Raw genomic sequence first — 23,444 nt, 5'->3', positions numbered from 1 at the left:
CCCAAAAATGACAACACAACGTCCTCCTTAAAAAGGCCGATCTAGTTCACACTGTAGTCCAATAACAAACTGAGCTGCAAGATTAATTAAAGAAACTAATCCCTTTAAAATAGTAAATGCCATAATATTTCTACTCTCTGCTACGACAGCGTATTAGGGCCGCCATAAAAGAAAAAATATACATATATTTGTGTTAAAAATCATAATTTTATAAAGAAAAAGCCATGGCGTTTTGAAAAGAAAGTTGTCATTTCATGAAAATAAAGTTGTACATTTACGAAAAAAGTGAAGATGATTAACCCTTGTGCTATCTGTGGGGTCCAGATGACCCGATCCTTACAGTGACGTCTTCTCCCTACCATGACAAAGGTGGATGAAGGTGGAAAGATTTCATGTAATCCATGGACACCAGTGAAGTTCACAAATCATTGAAGAAAAAAGGTTCATAGCACTGTCTAGTGGGTCTAGATGACCCAACTCCCAATGTTAAAGTGACTAAGATAGCACAAGGGTTATGGGAGGTTCTTGATCAGTGTGGTGTCCATCCGAATGCTCTGAAATGTCTGCAACATAAATTAAACTGCTAATATCTCATTGTTCTTGTCGAAACATTTTAAAAGCTTAATGTAACATTTACATTTTTGAAAAAGTCTTGTAAAATTGCACCTTTTTGAAGAACACGTTTCTGACTTTGGTCTTATAAATTGTTGATTTTGTTTTCATAATTGTACAACTTTTTTCCTCATAAATGAACAACTTTTTTGTCACATATTTGTTTTACTTTTCTTTTATAAAGGCCCTGAAGCTCTGTGGTAATTTTAAATAAAGTGAAACAAAACGAAACTTTTAAAGTAGACAAACGCACTTAAATTAGCAGCTGGTTTTTACATTTTTGCCACAATTACACTTTTAATAGAACCCAAACTAGGTGTGGATCTTTATGGGTCTTCTGCACTTCTGAATTTTGACTAAGAAATAAAAGAAAGAAGTGTAAAGAAAAAAAAGGAGAAATAACAGAACACAATTACAGAAGTTAGTCAGACGGTGTAAATTATTCTATGGTCTAATGTACAAAAAAAAACAGCAATTCAATCGTCTCCTTGCAAAAAAGAGCTCAGTCTGAGTCCTCAATCAATCGTTCTCCAGAGTAAAAGTCTCTGTTTAATAAGAAGACTTTACTCTCAATTTGTTGTCTGAAAAAAAAAAAATCACACTTAAAAAGTAAGTAAGGTGTTAACACTAATTTGTTTTGACACACAAACGAATATTGCCATTGGAGGGGTGCGCTACCACACAGTATGAACAGAGAGTAAATCAACATCACTTCAAGCTTAACCTCCAATATGTTTAACTTCTAAAGGTTTTGGATCTTTTGTGCAACAATAAAACGCCTCACTGGAGCAGACGGCCCTCATTTCCACACATAATTAAATGGTTCCTCAGAGATGAGTGCGATTTGGATCCCAAAGAAGCCACCTTTCCATGGCAGAGCCAGTGTCTGCCATGTCCAAGAACAGTTCAGAAGGTTTATTTGAAGTAGCATTCATTACAGGGCTACAAGCCTTCTGCTGGAGAATCTTTGGTGGATTATAAAATGGCCAAGTTCAACAGCAACCAAAACAAGCATACGTTTTTAAATGATCCCTTAGGAAGGGGCCTCATCTCAGAGGGGGATTTTGGTGGCCATTTCACAAAGAAATGATGAACATACAAGGAGAAAGAGGAGAAATGTTCCAGGAATAGCTTCATTTTTCTGTAGGCCATGAGGTTCACTTGGAAACATGGACTCAATGACTTCGTTGGGTCATAGAGATCAGCCCCTAAGCAAACTCAAGTTATCTGACCTCATTGACTCTGTGCTGAACTGCTGACATGACTTGTCTTTCTGTCACTGCATGTCTGCTGTAACCTGGACCTGTCTTTATTCTGTACAATCCCTTTCCTCTCAAAAATCCATTAATCCTCATGGCTGTGAAGTTCATGTATGCAAGAGACTCACACTCCTTGTAGTTACTGTGATCCAGATGGTCGGAGCAGAAACATCTTCTTGCTTTATGTCTTCAGTTTTGTCTGTAAACGTGCTTTCATAAAGATTTTGACTATTTTAGTTCCCTCAGTAGAACATTTGCCTTCTACACAGATGTTTCATTTGTTTATTTCTTTTAATTTCAGTCTGGCTATACTGTAAAAAGTCAAGTTTCTCTTGAAATGGGATCCCTGTTGATGATGATCTGTTTATGTTGACTATTAATGTCATCCGCATCAATAAAAATAAAATTACTTTTGATTTTCTCTGTATCATAAAAATAGATATGTCCCCAAAAAGTCAGAACAAGTTTAATATTACTTTTTGTCAATCATTTAAATAAGTCAAAATGTTATTTCACGAGGAGTCAAAAAAACATAAATTGGAATACATCAAGTGTTAATTTATTTTAGCCTTAAATCTAGTAAACAATATGACTAACAGGTAATACAAGCCCCAAATCCAGTGTTTCAGAAAATTAGAATATTGTAAAAAAAAGTCTGTTGGAAACTGATGGTGCCACAACATAAATGGTCTCTCAGTAGCTACATAAGTTTGCTGACTTGACAGATTTCCAGATGATGTTCATCAAAACCCTTCACAATAAAGACAAGCCATTAAAAAAGGTTGTTACTAAACAAGATGTGTGGTATTTAGGACAAAATGTGGCAGGAAAAGATGTGGAATCAGGTAAAACTGCAGTCTAGAGAGGACTGAGGCTAAAATCAGAGCATCAAGTGTTACTCCATTCAAAGTGCTGCAGTACTTGTTTCAAACCACTCCTGAGACGTCAGAAGCATCTTCCGTGAAGGACAATTAAAACTGGACTGTTGCTTAATGGTCCCAAGTCCTCTTTTTCAGATTAAAGCAAATATTGGTCCTAGAGTCTGGTGGAAGATTGAAGAGCCACAAAATCCAAATCGCTTCAATTCCAGTGTGAGGGTTCCGCAGTCAGTGATGCTCTTAGGCACCAGTTCATCTCGTGGTGATGGTCCACTGTTTTCTGAAGTCAACAGTCAATGCAACATCTACTGGGAAATTCTGGAGCATTTTGCTGCTCTCTGCTTTAGAGGGTTTTTGCTTTTTCATTAGTACTTCACTAACTTAATGGCTACATCTGTGTCAGAGACTGGTTTGCTGTTCTCGATGGTTAACAAATTTGCCTTACCTGAATTTGATGAAATAAATCTATAAATCATTGTTAAATTGAAAAAGGAAATGCACCTGACCTGAAGGCAGCTGTCAGAGAAGCCTGGGCTTCCATTACACCTCTGCAAAGCCACAGGCTGATCACCTCCATACCACGATGCATGGATGCAGTATTTCAAGAAAAATGAGTCTTAGCCAAGTCCATAGAAATACACTAGACTAAAAACACATTTTATTTTTATTAATCTAGTGCTTTTGCTGTTTTAAATCTGTGTGCAATGATTCTTTGTAATTCCATGTGTGTTAATCCATAGTTTTTGTGAGGTATTGGAGCCAGGGTGGTTTTTGTTCTGCTTTTATTTTGTTACTTCCCGTATCTCACATGTCCTCTCATTTCAGTTGTCTTGACCTTCCCTCAGTGTGTTCACCTGCCCTCCCTGCTGTGCGCACCTGTTTGTAAATGTTTAATCAATCCTCATGGTTATAGTCTGCGTCTCCCCTGCACTTGTTGCCAGATTGTACACAGAGTTACTGGGATATTTTGGCTTAAGAGCAACTTAACAATTAAATTCGAGTTTTCGTTGGAAAATCCTGTGTCCTGCATTTTGTGTCCACCTCGTATCCTGACAGTTTTGATGTCTCCAATGTGACTCTACAATTTTCATAGTCATGAAAATAAAGAAAACTCTTTGAATGAGAAGGTGTGTCCAAACAAAACGGCCCTCTCACCCTCCGCAGGTGCTTTTCTCCTCCAAGCTGGGGTCCTCTACCAGAGGCCTGGGAGCTTGAGGGTCCTGCAGTATCTTAGCTGTTCCTAGCACTGCGCTTTTCTGGACTGAGAGGTCTGAGGTCTTTCCAGGCCTTTCTCAGTATTAAAAGTTTTAACTAGACATGTGAGTAAGTTAGTTTTAGAAGAAAAAACAAACAATCTATGGAGATTTTGGCTCTGACCTCCCCTCTCCTGATATGGCAGCTGTTGAGAAATCAATCTAATCCAGACAAAAATGTTGAACCTACAATTTGGAGAAAAGTATAGAGGCACGTCTGGGTCGTGGGATCCGTCTGCAGGACTATTTGGCTTCCTGCCTGCTTCACTCTCTCTACCCCTTCACCCACTCAAGGGCACATATAATCCCATAATAAGGGTCATTTTAATAATTAGCCAGTGTTTCATCCCCCCCCCCCCCCCCCATTCTGCCCCATCATTCCTTCAGGGTCTGCAGATTAAGATGCAGCAGGCATAATAATCATCACACATCCTTCTCTCATTTCAGTGAATGTGTCATTTCTGCAGAAGGTTAGGAAAATGTGTGTCAGGGCAGAACCTGGCAAATATCAGTATCAAGATGTGATGGAGTATTTCTCATGTTTGGTGTTGATAACAAACCGTCTAAAAATGAAGACATTTCTCATTTTAAAACTGTTAAGCATTCTACCTTTATGAGAAATTAATTTAATAAGTCTGCGGTTTTGGTGATGAATGAGGCAACCACTCATTATTTAATGTTTTTACTGTAAACCTTTTCTCACAGAAGAACATTTGAACTAGAGGGGATTTAAGGTAAAAGAGCAAAAAAGGGAATTAACATTTTTGTGCTTCATTTCAGAGCAAACTGACCAAATCCGCAATCTGTCAAACCATTTGATAGAAGACAAACAAGCTGCAAGAAATTGGTAATGAGAGCCAAAATCTTTTATTTTATCATTAAAACAATATTCTCAGCAAAGCCCCAAAATGAACATTTTCTTAAGGTGGACCAGGGTGTGCATAGTCTTTTAGAAATGGTCTAATCTGTAAAGGAAAATTTTAACTCTTAAGCACCATAAAAAATATCAGCATGGTTTCCTGGGTTTAATCTAGTTTAGGTTGATCTTTGGTGGATTGCATTTAAATACTAGACACTGATCATAAGTAACACCTTTAAACCGTGGCACCAGTAATGAAGCGCATCTGGGATACACTATAGTGTGAAAGGAGGACAGAATCGGTTGACACACAGGTCTCAAACAAATACAAAAAAAGCTTTGCAGGCCCTATAAGGAGAATCACAGAGATTTTAACACAGTGACACATGATTTGAACTCACTCTGAGGCCAAGGCTCAGGGCTGATGCCTCGTCAGAGTGGGAGATCATTTAAATTTCATCCAATTCCAAACACATTAAAACCACAAAGATATAAAACAAAGGCTATGTGACCTATTTTTATCAACGGTTTGGGATTAATATGCTTCTTATGCAAGATACCGGTACTCCTGAAATCAGCTAATAAACTGCATGAAAGTAGATACAAAGTGACCTTAGGACATAAACGATTGCCTGGAGATTTTTTTTCATCTCTCTGGTTTCTGTCCAAAGTTTTTTCTTTCTATCTTGATCTATCTTGATTTGCAAACCCATCAAACCTCAGCAACATCTCTTACTTTTAATCCACCGAAGTATCTTCTTGGAAAGGAGTTAAACTTATCTGAAAACTGTTTTGGAAAAAGGAGGACAGCCTCTGAACTTGAAGCTGAGTTCTGTCAGACACACTGGCAACAGAGCTGCCTGCTCACTTCTGCTGAGTTCTGGAGTTTGTGCACACCAAAGTAGCCAGGTTAAAACCGGGTTAAGACCATCATATGTGAGTTTTCTGGTTCATGTAGGATGAAGACTGCAGCAGCGTACAGTGAACAGTGACAGCTTTGACTCTGGCTGCTGTTCACACAGCTGGCAGAGGACAGAGGTGCTTTCCCCACTGGCGTTTGTCAGTGGAATTGCTTAGTTCACTTATGTAAAGGGCGTTTTCTGGTTTAAAAGTGGGAAAACTGGCTTTCACACAAATAAGCCAAAGCCCACCTGACTTGGGTGGATTGACTGCTTTATTTTGTTTGTTCTTCACCAGAAAAAAAAATATTAAAAAACTGCTTTTTAAACAAATCCTTTCAAGTTGAAGCACTTTTAAATCCACAGTGTTGGTGGATTTAATAGCAAAAATTAAAAGCAACATTTATTTTTTGTAAACATTGCTAAAAAGAGGAGCTGAACAAACTAAACTTAGGAAAAACAAGTGATCTTTTGACAGTTAAAGCCTTTAATGTTTCCCACAACATTTTCCATCTTTTGTTTCCTTTTGTTTCCTTTGTTTCCTTTTCACAAATGTACCATCCTGATATCACTGTAATTGTCATCACATTTAAAAACTATCATTCTGTGAATGTGCTCAAAGCCAAAAGAACAAAAATCAAATAAAAAACAAACAAAAATGTAAGTATTGAACAAGAGAGGGAATTCAAAGTTTCATCTTAAGGCTCTTGAGGTCTTAACTGGCCCTTTGAAAACAACTGAATTCCTAATCTTTTCAGAAGTCAAATCAAAAATGTTTATACTTGTTACAGTATTGTCAGTGATGTGATCTTAATGTCAGTATGTGCATCAGCAATGTACTGTATCTCGTGCTAAACCAATAAAGCGGCTGCTTCTATTTCTCTGCATGATGACAGATTGAATGCTGAAAGTCGGTTTTTACCTCATTATCTGTGCCCACATCCAGCATGACAGGCAGGCACTGTTGTGGTGGCATGCCTCCGCAGGCTGTGTACAGGGCCAGCTTGCCCACTGGGATGCCCATACCATGACAACCCAGGTCTCCAAGCCCCAGGATCCGCTCTCCATCAGTCACACACACGGCCTGTCAACCACATGGTTGTCAGAACTGAACCAAGCCAAACACCTTAAAGAGTGTGTCTCAGCATTCTTCATGAAATCTTCAAGGGTAGCAATCATGGTTTAATTAAATACTGTATAAACTCTTATATTAACCGTTTTTTTTTAGAAAATGTCAAAAAATGCTCTTTGCTTTTGCTCAGACATTTCATCCTTTCTTTCACACTTTCCAGTGACAGGTTTTTCCTCTAACACTGTTCAGGCTCTGCAATATTTCAAACCAATGTCCTCCTTTGGGATGATTTTACCGCATAAATGTTATCTACGGAGCCTGTGACCTGACATGGGTAAAATAATAAATATCTCGTTCCCCCAAATTAATATCTTATTCGCACACAATAATTAAATTGTGGGAATAAAATTATATGTTGTTCCCACAAAATAATATTCAGTTCCCACGCATTAACTAATTTGTGCGAACGAAATAATTATTCACGTCATAAGTCATTCATAAACACGGATGTGAGCAATATTTGGATTTACAGCAGATACCTTCATATTTCTTTCTGTGTGTGTCTCATTACATTGCATGGAAGAAATGGATGATGTTTACAGATCAAATTAATTTATTTTAAAAAGCTTTTTTTATTGCGTGGGAACGAGGTATTAATTTGTGGGAACGAGATATTTATTATTTTACCCATGTCAGGTCACGGGCTCAGTAAGAGCAGACTAAGAGTTAAATATGAAGTTATTTGCTGTGACGCAGGTAACTGGCACATTTGACAGTTGCACTCTGACAAGCTCATGTAATTAGTTTTTCAACTGAAAGGTTAAACCCCGCTTGATTCCTAAAATAGAAAATGTTTCAAAGTTTCTTTCTAAAATCCTCTGTCAATCTTTTTTCTGATTTTTTGTTTGTTTGGTTTGATGCAATTTTTCTCCTTTTGCCTTTTTCTGTCGGAATTATTCTAAACTGGAGTTTTGGTCAGAGCACAGGTAAGCAGCAGCTTTTTAGCTCTGAGGTAAATGCTTTGCTGTTGACAGCTATGAACAGGTGGCTGATGCAGCAGGAATATCTGACATGCCAAGAATGCCTACCAGTGTCGTCATTAAGATGAAGGATGGTGAGATTAGATATTTGTTTTACACGCAGGATTAAGGAACAGGGTTTGGATGTTTGAGAAATGAGCTGCTGCTTCAAAATCTCTCACATCATAAAAAGTTTAATAGAAGTGGAGAAGCAAGATACAGAGGCTAATCAAACTGATGAAGGAGGCCGACTCTTCTGATGCTTGTGGAGCTGATTGTTCAAAGGAGGCTTTAGAAGACAAAAACTCTATTGGAAAACCTTGATCATCCATTACATAACACATTAATCCAACAGTGTCCACATTATGGGGCTTTAAAAGTTGGAGATTTTCTTTTCTTTTTAAAGTTATTTATTTCAAATTCATATGATAAAAATAAACATCATAAACAGAAGTATATGATGAATGACAATAATCAAAGTTTGAAAAGGACTTTAATTGAAGATCAACAATTTATGGAGACCAAGCCTCTTTTTTATTTTTTCCAAATATAAATTCGTACAAACAGTATGTTTTATATAATTACAACAAGTAAACACTGACAACAATCAATTATGGTCAAAAGTTTATATAAAAAAATACAAATGGATGTATGTTGTTGACTTCTTTATATCCATTTATTATATCACCTTTTATCATTTTTTAAACGTTTTATTATGAACATGATTGGAATTGTTTTAAAATCAACCAGGTCTTCAAATTTTAGTAATTTTAATTTGTTAACAGTGAGTAAGTCACCTTTATATAAGATGATCTGGTGATTATTCTTATGGCTTTTTTTTAAAGACAAAGACAGTTTACTGTTGTTTTGTATGTATTTCCCCACACTTCATAACAACATAATAGATCATGTATGGAAGGATGAAGTGTACTTACAAAGTGTAGCTGATGGCTGATTTTTTTTTTCTTAACTTTGTGAAGATCAGATATTGATGCATTTACTTTAGAATTTATGTTTTGAATTTTAGTTTTGATAAGTCAGAAAGAGCTACAATGAGAAAACTTCTGAAGGTGGTGGTGACCTATAAAATGACTCCTTAATCCTAAGAATCGACATTTCATTTGTAGAAGACGAACAGTTCAAATTTAGCTGAGTCAAACCACGTCTGAGTCCTATTTGTGCCTTTTCTTTCTTCTCCAATTAGTTTGATTTAAAGGTTCAAAGGTTTTTAATTCAGTTTATTTACCTTAATGTCCTTTTCCGGCCAATTTTGAAGAATTGAAGCAATGTGGCCGCTGTCATGAATCGTGATGAATAGACCCCTGGAAGACAGAAAATCATGCAGACTTGAGTTAGTGTGAAAGCAATAGATTTTGTTCTCTTTACTCTGTCTAGGTTTCATGTATTTAATGTCTTCCTGTAGGGCCTAAAAGCACATCAACTCTTAGTTTATTGAATCTTTTTCCAACAGCTATCGTTTTAGCCCTGAAGGTTGGGTGAGGTTAAGGAGGTTTTTTTCCCAACCATTTCAAGTTGTGCTGTTCTGAGGACCTCACACTGTAGTACCAAGCTGAGGGCCTCTTCAAGGATTTTGGCCTTTGTGATTCTCAAAACAGGAATGTATCCTAATATCACCTCCTTCATATCACTCCTCTTTTTCACGCCTTTGGTGGAGGAAAACCCCAGGATTAAAGATATTTTCCGAAGGTGGAAGGTCCAGCTGCAGCATCCAACTTGAAATGTATGAGGGGTAGCACCTTATTCATGCTCCAGTGACTGTTAAATCCTCATTATTTGTGAAAAATTGCTCCAAAACCCAAAATGTTCCAAGGTCGCTCCTGGTTGAACAAAATTCTAAACTTGATCTCTACAGGTGGTTATAAAAAGTAAACTTAAAAATGCAGGCGGGAATAAACTAACATAAAAGTGTCAAATAAAAGTGCTGAGATAATTCACACACATGACTCAATGTCAACACAGGTGTCCACCTAACATGAGGAACCACAGAGGAAACCATGAAAATCCAAGATGTGTAACTGGAAATCCAGCATGTTAACACCAACATCTGTTTGACACTTTGACTTATTTGGAATATTGACAGGGATACTTAACCAAAAATAGAATATTAAGGGATTGAAACGATGTTTAGCTTTAATTATGGTTATTTAACTTCAAAATGGCTAACTCCTAAGACATTTGTAGAGTGGTCTGTTTTTTTGTTTGTGCGCAAGCTGTGAAGCTGATTGGTCGGTGCCACAGCCACATGACTCCTGTTAAATGTGCATTGGAGGTCACACATGGCAAACATGTCAGAGCCCCCCGATTCAGGAATGTTTGCTCAAAGAGGTAAGCTATGCGTCTCTTCTAATTGATTAGGCAGGGCTGAAACCCCCTTTTTCTGAAGTTTATTGTTTCTTTCTAAGCTTTTTTTATGTATTTTCTGGGACGGCGCTCAGGGGCACGAGGTCTGTTTACTGCTCTCTATAGTCCCTGAAAGCCAAACGAAGCCTTTCAAAGGTGGAATTTCTTGGGTTTGTGGGGATTGGGGATGTCACAATTCCCACTTTAAAACCAAACTGTATCTTACACCATTAAAACGAATCATGGGCAGAAAAATTAATTGTTGCATCCCTACTGCACACCACTATGTTTACATTGAAAGTGTCAAACTGGCAAATTTAAGGATTTACTATCTATTGTTTTATGACATTACACCAGGCTTAGAATGACCCAACGGAAAGGTTTTTCTTCATTGCCAATGTAAAAAAAGGATATATCTGAATTTTAAGAATTTTGTTGTTTTTGTAATACGCCATCATACATCAAACCAAAACAAAACCATGACCCAAATATCCAGGTTTGATCAAAATTGTGGGGAGAGTGAATTATTATATCCCTATTGTTTTATTTTTGAACAAAACAAGTATATGGCTTTTTGCAAAAAGTTTTTTTCAATTTATAATTTTTACTTTATTTCTTTATAAACTCATTCTTGCCTTCTAAAAAAATTAAAGAATGCCCTTTTTTGCTTTTAACCAATATGCTGTTTTTCTGTTTGGAAGCTAAGTATCATGAATGGTCACCAGTGTTGAAGGTAATGAATTACATAGTAATGAATTACTCTAATTTAATTACTTTTGTCAGGAACGGAGTAACAAAACTAATTACAGTCCAAATTTCTGTAAATACATTACAATTAATAGACAACAGAAACCCTCATTACTTCATTACTCACATTTTGGTACACTTAAATCATAGGTGACTCATCAAAAGAAATTGTGAGTAGGCTTTAAGATTGTCTCTTGGTTAAATGAAACAAAACAAATACTAATAAAAACAGGTGCTGATGCATGCATGGTAATGCAGAGCTGGAGATTGGTCAGAGTAAGAAGAGAGTAAACCTGGACAAATTCATAGAGGCATTCGGCAACTGGAGATTTTCAAATTATTTCCATTTTGTTATAAAATAAAAGCAAAAACATTTTAGCTAAGTGCAAGTTTTGTCCTGGAGATTAACTGCTTTCCACTGCCTTAGTGTCCATGAGCAACCTGTCTTGGCTACAATACAATGTACATTTTTTCATGTTGAAGTGGTGATAAAAAACTGGATTGCCCTTGTGTCGCCTCTGTTTTTATTTGTTGATTTTACAAGGGTGTCTTGTTTGTGCTAGCTTTATTCCCTTGAGAATTTTTATGTGAGTGGAAAAAATTAAAGTAAAGCAATGAGTAATTAACTACTTTTTAACTGGGGAATGAGTAAAGTAATTTAATTACAATTTCATCCAGTAACTAAAGTAATGTAATCAATTACTCTTTGAACGTAATTTACCCAATACAGATGACCACTAGTCGATTTCGAAGCTTTATTCCTTTATGAATTTGTTATATTGCTCCAATCATCAAACACGTCAGTTATGACAGGTACTGTTTCGCTTGATGCTGAGGGTGTTCAGTGGTTGAGGTGGGGGCTCCACGCAAATCTGTCATCTTCTTTCACACCAAACTTATCTGTGTGCACCGGAACAGAAAAGGGGGTCATCCCCAAAATGCCTGCATAGTTAGGAATTTTAAGCACTGAAATTCCCAATTACTGAATGGAAGAAACCACGCTTGAATCTACAAATCTGGCAGACTGTCCTCTGAACTCTGTCCATAGCTTTAAAGGCCCACAGAGATCTTTTTTTCAATACTGCATTTTGGGGGACAATTTAGACTTTGTGATTTAAGATCACACAAGACTTTCTGGAACTTCATTGTTCATTTGCTGTTGTTGCTAAATACATCAATATTTCCTGGTTGCTGGGTTTCTGTCACTACACAGACCTGTGGAAGCCAAACAAAGGTCACTAGGTCACAGGCATCTTTCTGGCTGCTATAACAATCCAAATATTGTTGCTGGCTTCGGAAGTAGGACATCTGAGGTCAAAGTTTCTATCTTGCTTTTGGTCAGGGACCTGTAATTGGAGTATCCAGGTCTCCGCTATGTCTGCTTCAGGAAGCACTTCTTTTGTGTTCCTTTGGACAGACCTTTTTCTTTTTGAAAGTTCATGCTTCTAACTGCAAACTACATTCTATTCGGTTTCTGTGCTACCCCCCAGAATGGGTGTGGCCAAAATGACAAGTCACACACTGAAGTTAAGGGAAAGCTCAGCAGAAGTGACCTCAGAAGTGAGCATTTATGAACAACAGGATGGTTTCATGCAGAGAAAGAGAACCGCAAATGCAATATTTGATTTTGGGATGTTGATAGAGTACAGGGATGATCAGAGAGCTACACTATGTCTTTGTACATCTAGAAACAGTCTGACAGGAAACAAGGAGAGGAGCTGAGGTTTACTTGAAGAAGTCTGGAGAAATGGTGAAGAACTTTGGAGTTGTTCAGGACATGCATGAGAGCTGGGAGACAGTGGTGAGATGTGCTGCTGGTGTGACAGAGGAGTTCAAGGTGGAGGTGGGACAGCACCAAGGATCAGCTTTGAGCTCCTTTCTATTTTTCTGTGGTGATGGACAGACTGACAAATGAGGTCAGACAGGAATCTCTGTGAACCATGATGCTTGCAGATGACTTTGTGATCTCTAGTAAGCGCAGGGAGCAGGTGGAGGTGCAGAGGTAGGGCGGTCGACCCATGATCGTAGGATTGCAGGTTCAATTTCTGCCTTGCACGCCCATGAGTCGCAATGTCCCTGGCAAGACACTGAACCCCACCTTGCCTCTGGTGGGAGGTTGGCGCCAGTGTTCGTCAGTGGAGCCGCCATCAGTGTGTGAATGAGTGAATGGGATTGTGACTGTAAAGTGCTTTGGGCCTTGAAGAAGGTAAAAAAGGGCTATATAAGTATACGCCATTTACCATCTAGAGAGGTGGAGGTTTGCTGTGGAAAGCAGAAAAATGAAGATCAGATGCAGCAAGACAGAATGTGTATGAATAAGAGGAATTCAAGAGGAATGGTGGGGTTACAGAAGGCAGAGGTGAACATGGACTTTAAGAACTTCCATTCAACAGTCCAGAACAACAGAGAAGGAGAGGAAAGAGGTGGAGAGGTGTGTGCAAACAAGTTGCCAAGGATGGAAGAAGGTGTGATATGTAACAAAAGTGTCAGGAAGAATGAAAGGAAAGGTGCAGAAGACTGTGGTGAAAGCAGCCATGTTGTTGGATCAGAGCCTGATGCAGAGACAGAAGGCAGAGCTGACGTAGCGGGATGAAGATGTTGTGGTTCTCTTTAAGAGAGATGAGGATAGAAAGAATCAGCAATGAATCCATCAGAGGAACAGCTCATGGTGGATGTTTTGAAAATAAATGCAGGGAAGCAGATTGAGATGATTTGGACCTTTGAGAGGAAGGACAGTGATTATGTTGGTTGTTGAGGTTGAAGAGGCCAGGAAAGAGGTCTCGAGACAGACCAAAGAGGAGGTTTTAGGATGCTGTAGGAAGACATCAGAGTGCCTTGATTGAGCAAAGACGATACAAAGGTGAGGACTAGATGTAAGAGGTGATTCACTGCCAACCACCAAAAAACCCATCTTAAGTTAAATTAAGTTATTTATAAGTGAAACTTCAGTTATAATGATCTGAGGACACCATCAATCACAGGTGTAAAGGTATGTAAGAATTGAAGGGGAAAAAGTGTTCATCTCAAGAGAAAGGAAGGGGTCTCTGAGGAAACAGGAGCTTAGCAGTGCAGAGGCTGACCCCACAACAAGAGTGTTGGAAAACATCTTCAAGTGATGGATCAAATCAGACAAGGAGCCTTGCAGTACTTCCAAACCAATGTCACCCTGAGGGTTACTAAAAACACTCTGGACTCACATTTTTGTTGCTCCTTACACCCCAAGTTCTCTTTTTTTTGGCCAATCTGTACTTTTTTGACTGTGCACCTGACAAACCTCGGCCCTTCACATCTTTATTCTTAAAGAAGAGGGCGCTCAGAAAGCTGAAGAAACGCTGTGCAGTGCATCATGCTGTTCTTTATTGTCCAAACAATGGTTTAGCTGCTAGATTTTTTATTAGTTTCCTAATACTTTATATTTTAAGATTCTTCCTATATACTATCAGAATCTGAGGAAAGTTTGAGATTAGTTAGATTTTGAGATGAAGAGATGAGGGAAGGAAGAGACCTGAACTAAAAAATGTACTGAGCTGCAGCACAGCACACAGGAACAGCTGCTAAAGGCTTTCAGGGCAAAAAGCAGCTTTCCACTGCATGAGCCCAACATGCACTCCTGAGACCAACAGAGATAGCAGCCTGCCATTTTTGACCTACGTCCACTCAAAACACCAGCAGCCACCATTCTTCAACCTGACTGAAGCACTTTAACCTTCCCTTTAACTAAATATCCCAGGTATTTCAAGAAGCACAACAAACACAGGCAAAGAAAAAAATACATTTACAAGTAGAGTTAATGTCACATATATGATAAGTTAGATGCCTTCAATCCTACAAAACTTGAGATAAGGAATGACAAAACCTTTTTATGGTTACTCTCTAAAAACTGGAGCAAAAGATTTTCCCTCTGAATCAAACCAAAGTCCATGTGAAATGAAAAGGTCTCATTTAGGTTTAATAGATCCCATGTCAATCAGCAGGTTAAAAAGAAAGATAATCTTCTGTCAGAAAAATTCAGTAGATGTTTTACTCCCATCTCCTTTTTCAGAAATGCCAAAAAAAAGAGAAAAATTGGCAAATAACCTGATGTGTAAAAATAAACACCAGGAGCTAATTTTTAAAGCCTTTTTTTAGTTATGTTATGTTTAGTTATGTTATGTAAAGCTGTAGAGTGAACTGCCATTTTCCTTCAGTACTTGGTGTCTCCTGGTTTTGTTAGTTCAGGGAGGTTAGTGTTTGTCTTTAATTTCCCTTTTCCTTTGTACAGGTAAGAAAACAAGATTTCAGTTAGGTGGGGTTTTGTTTGTTATTTTGGCCTTGGTTCACCCTGAAGCCTTGTTGCTTCACTTTTAGTTATTGTTGTTTGTTTGGGGTACGCGTCCCGAGTTTGACGGTCGCGTGCCCAGAGGGGTACGCGTCCCGAGTTGACGGGTGCGTGTCTTGTGGGGCGCGCACCCCGAGTTTGACGGTCGCGTGCCCAGAGGGGTACGCGTCCCGAGTTTCTGTGGTGTGTCTTGTGTAGTGCCTTAGGTTTGTGTGGTACATCTTGTGTTTGTGTGGTGTGCTCTGTGAGAGCTACCGCTTTTTGTGTGCTCCACTTAGGGTAAAAACTTCTTTTTGAAGAAGTTTTATCTTGGGTAGGGGGGTGTTACAGCTGGGGCTGTATTTGATTTTGTTTTGTTTGTTTGTTCTGTGTTTTGTGTATTATTTCTGTATCAGAGTGGGACTTGTGTTTTTTGTGGATCTTTGTGTCTGTTGTCTGATTATTTTCAGGTGTGGTGGAAAGGGTGTGGCCTCCCATTGGACCAGCTGGTGGAGGCAGCCTTTAAAGCCACCATTCCGACATCCAGTCGGTGGGAAGGGAGCCTTGCTGCAACAGTCTCCACTGCAGCTTGGCCCTCTTCTCCGCTTTGTTTTATGTCTTCTCCACTTGTTTTAGTTTGTGTTGCACGTCGTAGTTCTTTGTAGTTTTGTCTGTGCCCACTCTGATTAGTCTTTTGGTTTATAGTTATGTTTTAAGTGAAGCTGTAGGGGTGAACTGCCATTTTGTTTAGTACATGTTTTCTCCTGTTTTTGTTAGGTTAGGGAGGTTAGAGTTTTGTCTTTGATTTCCCTTTTCTTTTGTACAGGTAAGATTATATGTTTCAGTTAGTTGGGGTTTTGTTTGTTATTTTGGCCTTGGTTCACCCTGAAGCCTTTTAGCTTCACTTTTAGTTATTGTTGGATTGTTTGTTTATTTGTAAATAAAATTTGGGTATATTTTTATGGAGACATTCGTTTGGTGCTTTTTGTTACAGTTCATTTATTAGTTAAATCTTTACTTTTTTTATGTTATGCCTTCCTAGGTACCCCTAGACACAAAAGGGGCGTAACATAATTGGGGGCTCGTCCGGTCCGGGATTGTTTGGAGACTTTGGTTAACAGTTTTTCTTTCTCCTTTTTGGCGAAGACCTTGGCATTTGATGTTTGTGACCTGTTTGGCTGTGAAGGCCAACGGCATTTGCAAAGAGCAGTTGTTGTCTGAGCTGGAGTGCTCCAACTCTCAGGCAGACCTCGGCTGGAGGCATCGGTTGGAGGTGGTGTAGGCGACAGTGTAGGAGTGGAGGCTGCTGCAGATGTTGCTAATGCTACTAACCCCGCCCGGGCGGAGGCGGGTGCGGAGGTTCCTGTTGCCGTAGCCGGTTAAGGAGGGGGGCCAGACCCAACTGTATTCTTCCAGACTGGGGTTGCCACAGAGGATGTCCACTGCTCAAGAAGGGTTGTGAGTAAATCCCTTGCTCTTACAGAAGTCACCAAACCGGCATAGTTTGTAACAGCACTTTTGTGTGCATTGGGGTTTCTTTGGTTTAGCCAAAATTTGTGAGGTTGGTGCATTAAGCACATTAATAACATTTTGTGGGACAACAAAAACTGTTAACCAAACTTGCGTTAAATTTTGTTTGGTGCAACACTTTCGTTTTGTTTGGCTAAATTTTGAGTTAGTTTTGTGTGACTAGTTTTGATGACTGGTCTTGACGGGTGCGTGTCTTGCGGGGCGCGCACCCCGAGTTGACGGGTGCGTGTCTTGCGGGGCGCGCACCCCGGGTTGACGGGTGCGTGTCTTGCGGGGCGCGCACCCCGAGTTGACGGGTGCGTGTCTTGCGGGGCGCGCACCCCGAGTTGACGGGTGCGTGTCTTGCGGGGCGCGCACCCCGAGTTGACGGGTGCGTGTCTTGCGGGGCGCGCACCCCGAGTTGACGGGTGCGTGTCTTGCGGGGCGCGCACCCCGAGTTGACGGGTGCGTGTCTTGCGGGGCGCGCACCCCGAGTTGACGGGTGCGTGTCTTGCGGGGCGCGCACCCCGAGTTGACGGGTGCGTGTCTTGCGGGGCGCGCACCCCCGAGTTGACGGGTGCGTGTCTTGCGGGGCGCGCACCCCGAGTTGACGGGTGCGTGTTCTGCGGGGCGCGCACCCCGAGTTGACGGGTGCGTGTCTTGTGGGGCGCGCGCCCCGAGTTGACGGGTGCGTGTTCTGCGGGGCGCGCACCCCGAGTTGACGGGTGCGTGTTCTGCGGGGCGCGCACCCCGAGTTGACGGGTGCGTGTCTTGCGGGGCGCGTGCCCCGAGTTTGACGGTCGCGTGCCCAGAGGGGTACGCGTCCCGAGTTTGACGGTCGCGTGCCCAGAGGGGTACGCGTCCCGAGTTGACGGGTGCGTGTCTTGTGGGGCGCGCACCCCGAGTTTGACGGTCGCGTGCCCAGAGGGGTACGCGTCCCGAGTTTCTGTGGTGTGTCTTGTGTAGTGCCTTAGGTTTGTGTGGTACATCTTGTGTTTGTGTGGTGTGCTCTGTGAGAGCTACCGCTTTTTGTGTGCTCCACTTAGGGTAAAAACTTCTTTTTGAAGAAGTTTTATCTTGGGTAGGGGGGTGTTACAGCTGGGGCTGTATTTGATTTTGTTTTGTTTGTTTGTTCTGTGTTTTGTGTATTATTTCTGTATCAGAGTGGGACTTGTGTTTTTTGTGGATCTTTGTGTCTGTTGTCTGATTATTTTCAGGTGTGGTGGAAAGGGTGTGGCCTCCCATTGGACCAGCTGGTGGAGGCAGCCTTTAAAGCCACCATTCCGACATCCAGTCGGTGGGAAGGGAGCCTTGCTGCAACAGTCTCCACTGCAGCTTGGCCCTCTTCTCCGCTTTGTTTTATGTCTTCTCCACTTGTTTTAGTTTGTGTTGCACGTCGTAGTTCTTTGTAGTTTTGTCTGTGCCCACTCTGATTAGTCTTTTGGTTTATAGTTATGTTTTAAGTGAAGCTGTAGGGGTGAACTGCCATTTTGTTTAGTACATGTTTTCTCCTGTTTTTGTTAGGTTAGGGAGGTTAGAGTTTTGTCTTTGATTTCCCTTTTCTTTTGTACAGGTAAGATTATATGTTTCAGTTAGTTGGGGTTTTGTTTGTTATTTTGGCCTTGGTTCACCCTGAAGCCTTTTAGCTTCACTTTTAGTTATTGTTGGATTGTTTGTTTATTTGTAAATAAAATTTGGGTATATTTTTATGGAGACATTCGTTTGGTGCTTTTTGTTACAGTTCATTTATTAGTTAAATCTTTACTTTTTTTATGTTATGCCTTCCTAGGTACCCCTAGACACAAAAGGGGCGTAACAGTTTGTTTATTTATTTGTAAATAAATTTGTTATATTTGTATGGAGACATTGTTTGGTTTGTTAATTTAAATTTGGTAGCCAGAACAATTTACTTTTATGTTATACCCCGTAGGTACCCCTAGACTCAGAAGGGGGCGTAACATCCAAACGCCACAAACATACCTGTTGGCTCCAAAAACGTTCAGCTGTCAACATGTACACAAAAGAAATAATGTTCCCACACGCATACCTATGCATTCAAACCAACTAGTGTGAAACATTTCATTCAATCACGCAAACTATTAGTGCAAAGGTGAGCTAACACAAGTTGTTCATGTTCTTTTAAAATGGATGATGGAATGTAAAAAGGAGGGAGAGTGCCCAGTCATCCCCACACCAAGACCCCCGCCGCAGCAGCAGCGGCAGCTAGAACCCCCCCACACACACACAAACACAGCCGCACGGCAGCGGATAGAGATCACGGCACGGGCGATCACATCCGCCACCCAGGATGGAAGGAGGTTTTCATTTAAAACCTGACGATACGTGGCCCCATTCATTAATTCCTTTACAGCCCCAAAGCATGATGTTCCACCCACATTCCTCCTCCAGAGTAACGTTCTTACCAAAAAGTATTTTGGTTTCACCTGACCATAGGAAATTCTCCCAATCCTCTTCTGGATCATCCAAATGCTCTCTAGCAAACGTTAGATGGGCCTGCACATGTACTGACTTTAGCAGGTGGGCACTGCAGGGTTTGAGCCCCCAGTGGCGTAGTGTGTTACTGATGGTAGTCTTTGTTACTTTGGTCGCAGCTCTCTGCAGGTCATTCACTAGGTCCCCTGTGTGGTTCTGGGATTCTTGCCCACCGGTCTAGTGATCATTTTGACCCTATGGCGTTTGATCTTGCGGGGAGTCCAAGATGGAGGGAGATGATCAGTGGTCTTGTATGTCTTTCATTTCCTAATAATTGCTCCAACAGTTGATTTTTTTCACACCAAGCTGCTTATCTGTTGAAGATTCAGTCTTCCCAGCCTGGTGCTGGAAGACTGAATTTGGTTACTGGTGTCCTTAGACAGCTCTTTGGTCTTGGTCATAGTGGAGTTTGGATTGTGACTGTTTGAGGTTGTGGACAGCTGTTTGTTATAGATAACCAGTTCAAACAGGAGCCATTAATACAGGTAACCAGTGGAGGACAGAGGATCCTCATTCAGAAGAAGTTACAGGTCTGTGAAAGCCAGAAATCTTCTTGTTTGAAGTTGACCAAATACTTCTTTTCCACCTAAATTTACAAATAAATCCTTTAAAAATCAGACAATGTGATTTTATGGATTTTTTTGTCTCATTTTGTCTCTGATAGTTGAAGTACACCTATGATGAAAATTATCGACCTCTTTCATCTTTTTAAGTGGGAGAATTTGCACAATCATGGCTGACTAAATACGTTTTTGTCCCACTGAAGCACATTCAAAGAAAATCCTCTTTGCAAACTTTGAACACTGCTGACAAACCAGCTGTTGTAACATTTTAGGCATCATTTCATAAAACTGGGGAAGTTTCTCTGGCTTCTACAAGCGGAAAAAGAAAAGAAGAATGTTTCCAGTAACTATGGATTAAAACAGCATCTGTACAGCTGACAAATTCATAAAGACATTTGCAGCATGGCTCGTTGACTTTAAGAGCCTATGAGAGAAGAATGCTAGGTATTAAGAAATGTTTATAATTATTTTATCTTAATGACTAAAAAAGCAAATTAGCTTCAACTGAGTTTCTGCAAGTCCAAAAACTTCATGCAGTATTGGTTTTAGTGTTCTAAGCCAAAGATTGATTTGCATTTAGACATGTATGAGGCGCAGTGGGGCATTTTTTGTGAGATATATGCAGGAAATTTGGCATAATTGGTGTTTTTGTTATAAACAGCCAAATGAATTTGTTCAAGTAGTTTAAGATCAAAAGAAACACAGTAATTTATGGAAAAATGATGTCACACCTATTTAAGTTGAAAGTTTCACATTTTAGTTGAAAACACTTTGTCTTTATCCAATGCAAAAAAAATCTTTATAGGGATGAATAGTTGTGATTTTTTTTTTTAAACATGGATTTGATAATCCTAACTAATAACTAAATGTGCATGTAGTGAAATAGGAATAGCTGCCATGCAAAGCAGATAAAATAAGTAAAACAAGACAGTAAGGTTGAAATATGGCTTATTTTTCCAGGTCATTCTCTCCAGTGTCCCTAGTGGTACGCCTATTCTCTTTAGCTGTTTACTCAACGCTTCGGTAAAAGCGGGTCTCTTTTTTAACAGTCATTTATTGGGGAATTGTGAAAAAATGTCTAAACTCTTCTATGATGTGTTAAAAAAACAGAAGAAGACAAGTATGAAAAACCAAAAATGCTCTGAAGTTTAAGGATTTTACAGGCACACTGCATGGTCATCATGATTTTACGGTCAAAGCAAAACTTTACCAGCTAGAACTATTAGCAGAAGTTTTCTTTTTTTAGGTGAATGATGATAGTGCGATTAAGGCAATTATGAGCTGACAACAATAATGTGCCAATTTAATGCATGACCGTATTTTCCCAGTTTTAAGAGACTGACAATATCAAGACTTTTCCAGTCACTGCTCAAGACTGCTTTTCTCAAAATGTCTTCAATCTTCTGATAGGAGATCACTTGTATAGGAGGATACAAAAATGCAATGATCAGAGATTTTTTTTCAATTATTTGAAAGTGCACTAAACTTGTAAAAAGACTTGACAAAGTTCTGTGCTGCAATGCACTTACAACAACTTCACACACAGCTGTGTATGACCTTAACCACAGGATAAATAGGCACTAAAGGTCTATTTATCTTCATTTTGCCTTCAGTTCATGGTTGTAGCCTATATGCTGCAACCATGAACTCAAACAGGAAAATGGACTTAGACCATATAAGGATTTTGTCCCTGTTGATCAGTCCCAGTGGCGGTTCTACACTAACTTACTCCCTGGGCGAGTAACCCCACCAGCGCCCCCCCCCCCCCCCCCCCCCCCCGCACACATACAAAATTTGACAACATCCTGTTGTGTTCCCTATCTTCTATTTAGCCATTTTACTCAAAAAATGCATGAATTTTCTAGACTCATATTACAGGGGGGGTCAAACTCAGTCACACAGGGTCTAAGTTAAAAACACGCTTAAGGTTTTGGGCCGAAGAAGATAAACATTAACTGAACACACTAAAGCTAAACTTTTAAACCTTTTAAACTGAACTTTTTGAACATAAATATGAATAAAAACAGGAACATTAATCCAGTATAACTCAAGTTAAACCTTAAATAACTTGTAATATTTTGCTCTCCAGAGAAATATATTCTGTCAAAATTATACAAATATGAACATGCTGCAGGACAAAAAACAAAGAAAGCCTGGAAATATTATAATATTAATAAGAAATTACATATCAAATAATTCCATTTTTTTTGCTCTTTCATCATTCTTTAGAGCATTTTTTTAGAGCTGGACTCCTGCTTCATTTTTAGCATTAATTTCTTAATGTGTGACGTCCTGTGTGTGTCTTTGTGAAACATATCAGAGGGATTAGATCTAAAAAATAAAACTTATTGTGATTAATATGTTTAGGTCTTATAAAACATTAAAGACTAAATCTTAGAACTCATCAGTGGGATTACTCCAAAAATATTTGGCATTTCCCTAAATTTGTGCAACACCAACAGTAGAAATCCTCCAAAAAAACTCAATTCTAAAAGAATGGTCTGCGCTCATCCCCCCCCCCCCCCTTCCCCTTCCCTCTCACACACGCGGCTCCGTCTCTATGACGGGAGGTGCAGCTGCGGCTCAGAGTTGATTGTCAGATAGAAAAAGACTCCCAATCCCCTGTTAGTGTGATTCACCCAGCCACCGGAGAATTGCACCCCCCTCTCGAGTTTTTTTACTAATGTTCCAAAGACTACCGCAAAGAGGTGTGGCCGCAAGCGTCTTGCAGCAGAGGGCGGTGGTCACGTGCGCATCGGGTCTGCTGTGTCTGGGCAAAGAATTGTGGGAAATAACCCCCATTGCCTGCTTTTGTCGAAATTGGGTTGAGCACGGATGTTTTTTCTGCCTAAATCCTTTTCATGTGCCTGTTTTACGTTGTTTCACTCTGAATTATTCTTTTTTTTTTTTTTTTTTTTTTTTGCACCATGAGTGTGAAGAGGAAATAGGAGGAAGACATTATTAAGAGTCTGATGTTTCAAAATAAAAGCATTAAGTGTCGGCTACTGAAGCAATTTCAACTTAAAAGCTTTAAGCTACCTCTTTGAATATAGTGTGTACCACATTACGCATCGGGCACGGCAAATGCCGCCCCCTATGAAGTGCCGCCCTGGGCGACCGCCCATATCGCCCATATCAAAAACCGCCACTGATCAGTCCCGAAGGACTAAAGCTGTGACTGTTAAACATAGCTCCTTTAAGTTACTTTTTTAAATGCCAAGAAACTGATGGAGCCAATAAGAGGGAAAAGAAAATTCAAAGGGAGGCCCAACAGTGCTGATCAATGACTCTGTTCCTGCTGCAGCCTGAGCGGACACAAATCTGTCATTGTAAGTGAAAAGATGGCCATCAGGTAAAGTAAGGAGACACAGCAGAGAGCTGAAAAGAGACAAAAACCCTTCATTCTTCCACACGAGAGAATAGCAGAAATGAGGACAACCATGTGATCCAGACAAGCAGGTTATTATTCCTTACTTTCCTCTCTGTAAAGCCACATAAGCACCACCACTATTGTTCATACAGCACAGAAAAAACCTTTTCTTATCTGACAGAAGTGATAGATGTGGCTGGACTGGAAGATGTGGCTAGAGTGGAAGGTGTGGGTCTTTTTTCCCCCCAAAGAA

The 23,444-nt window shown here is 40.0% G+C and overlaps 1 protein-coding gene across 2 annotated transcripts in view; it reads right to left on the bottom strand.

Moving 5' to 3' along the window:
• me1 (malic enzyme 1, NADP(+)-dependent, cytosolic) overlaps window positions 1-23,444 on the bottom strand; it is an 81,468-nt gene that overhangs the window by 16,021 nt on the left and 42,003 nt on the right. For both annotated transcript variants that reach the window (XM_023964043.2, XM_078933393.1), the window contains exons 4-5: window positions 9,098-9,173; window positions 6,683-6,844 (exon numbers count right to left, since the gene is read on the bottom strand). In XM_023964043.2, coding sequence (XP_023819811.1) covers window positions 6,683-6,844; window positions 9,098-9,173 — 238 coding nt within the window. The remainder of the gene's footprint in view (window positions 1-6,682; window positions 6,845-9,097; window positions 9,174-23,444) is intronic.

Source organism: Oryzias latipes, chromosome 16 (assembly GCF_053564925.1).
Source record: "Oryzias latipes strain Hd-rR chromosome 16, Olatipes_Hd-rR_3.1".
Lineage (NCBI taxonomy): Eukaryota > Metazoa > Chordata > Actinopteri > Beloniformes > Adrianichthyidae > Oryzias > Oryzias latipes.
The sequence above is the reverse complement of the archived record's forward strand: the minus strand, read 5'-3'. Positions and strand labels throughout refer to the sequence as shown.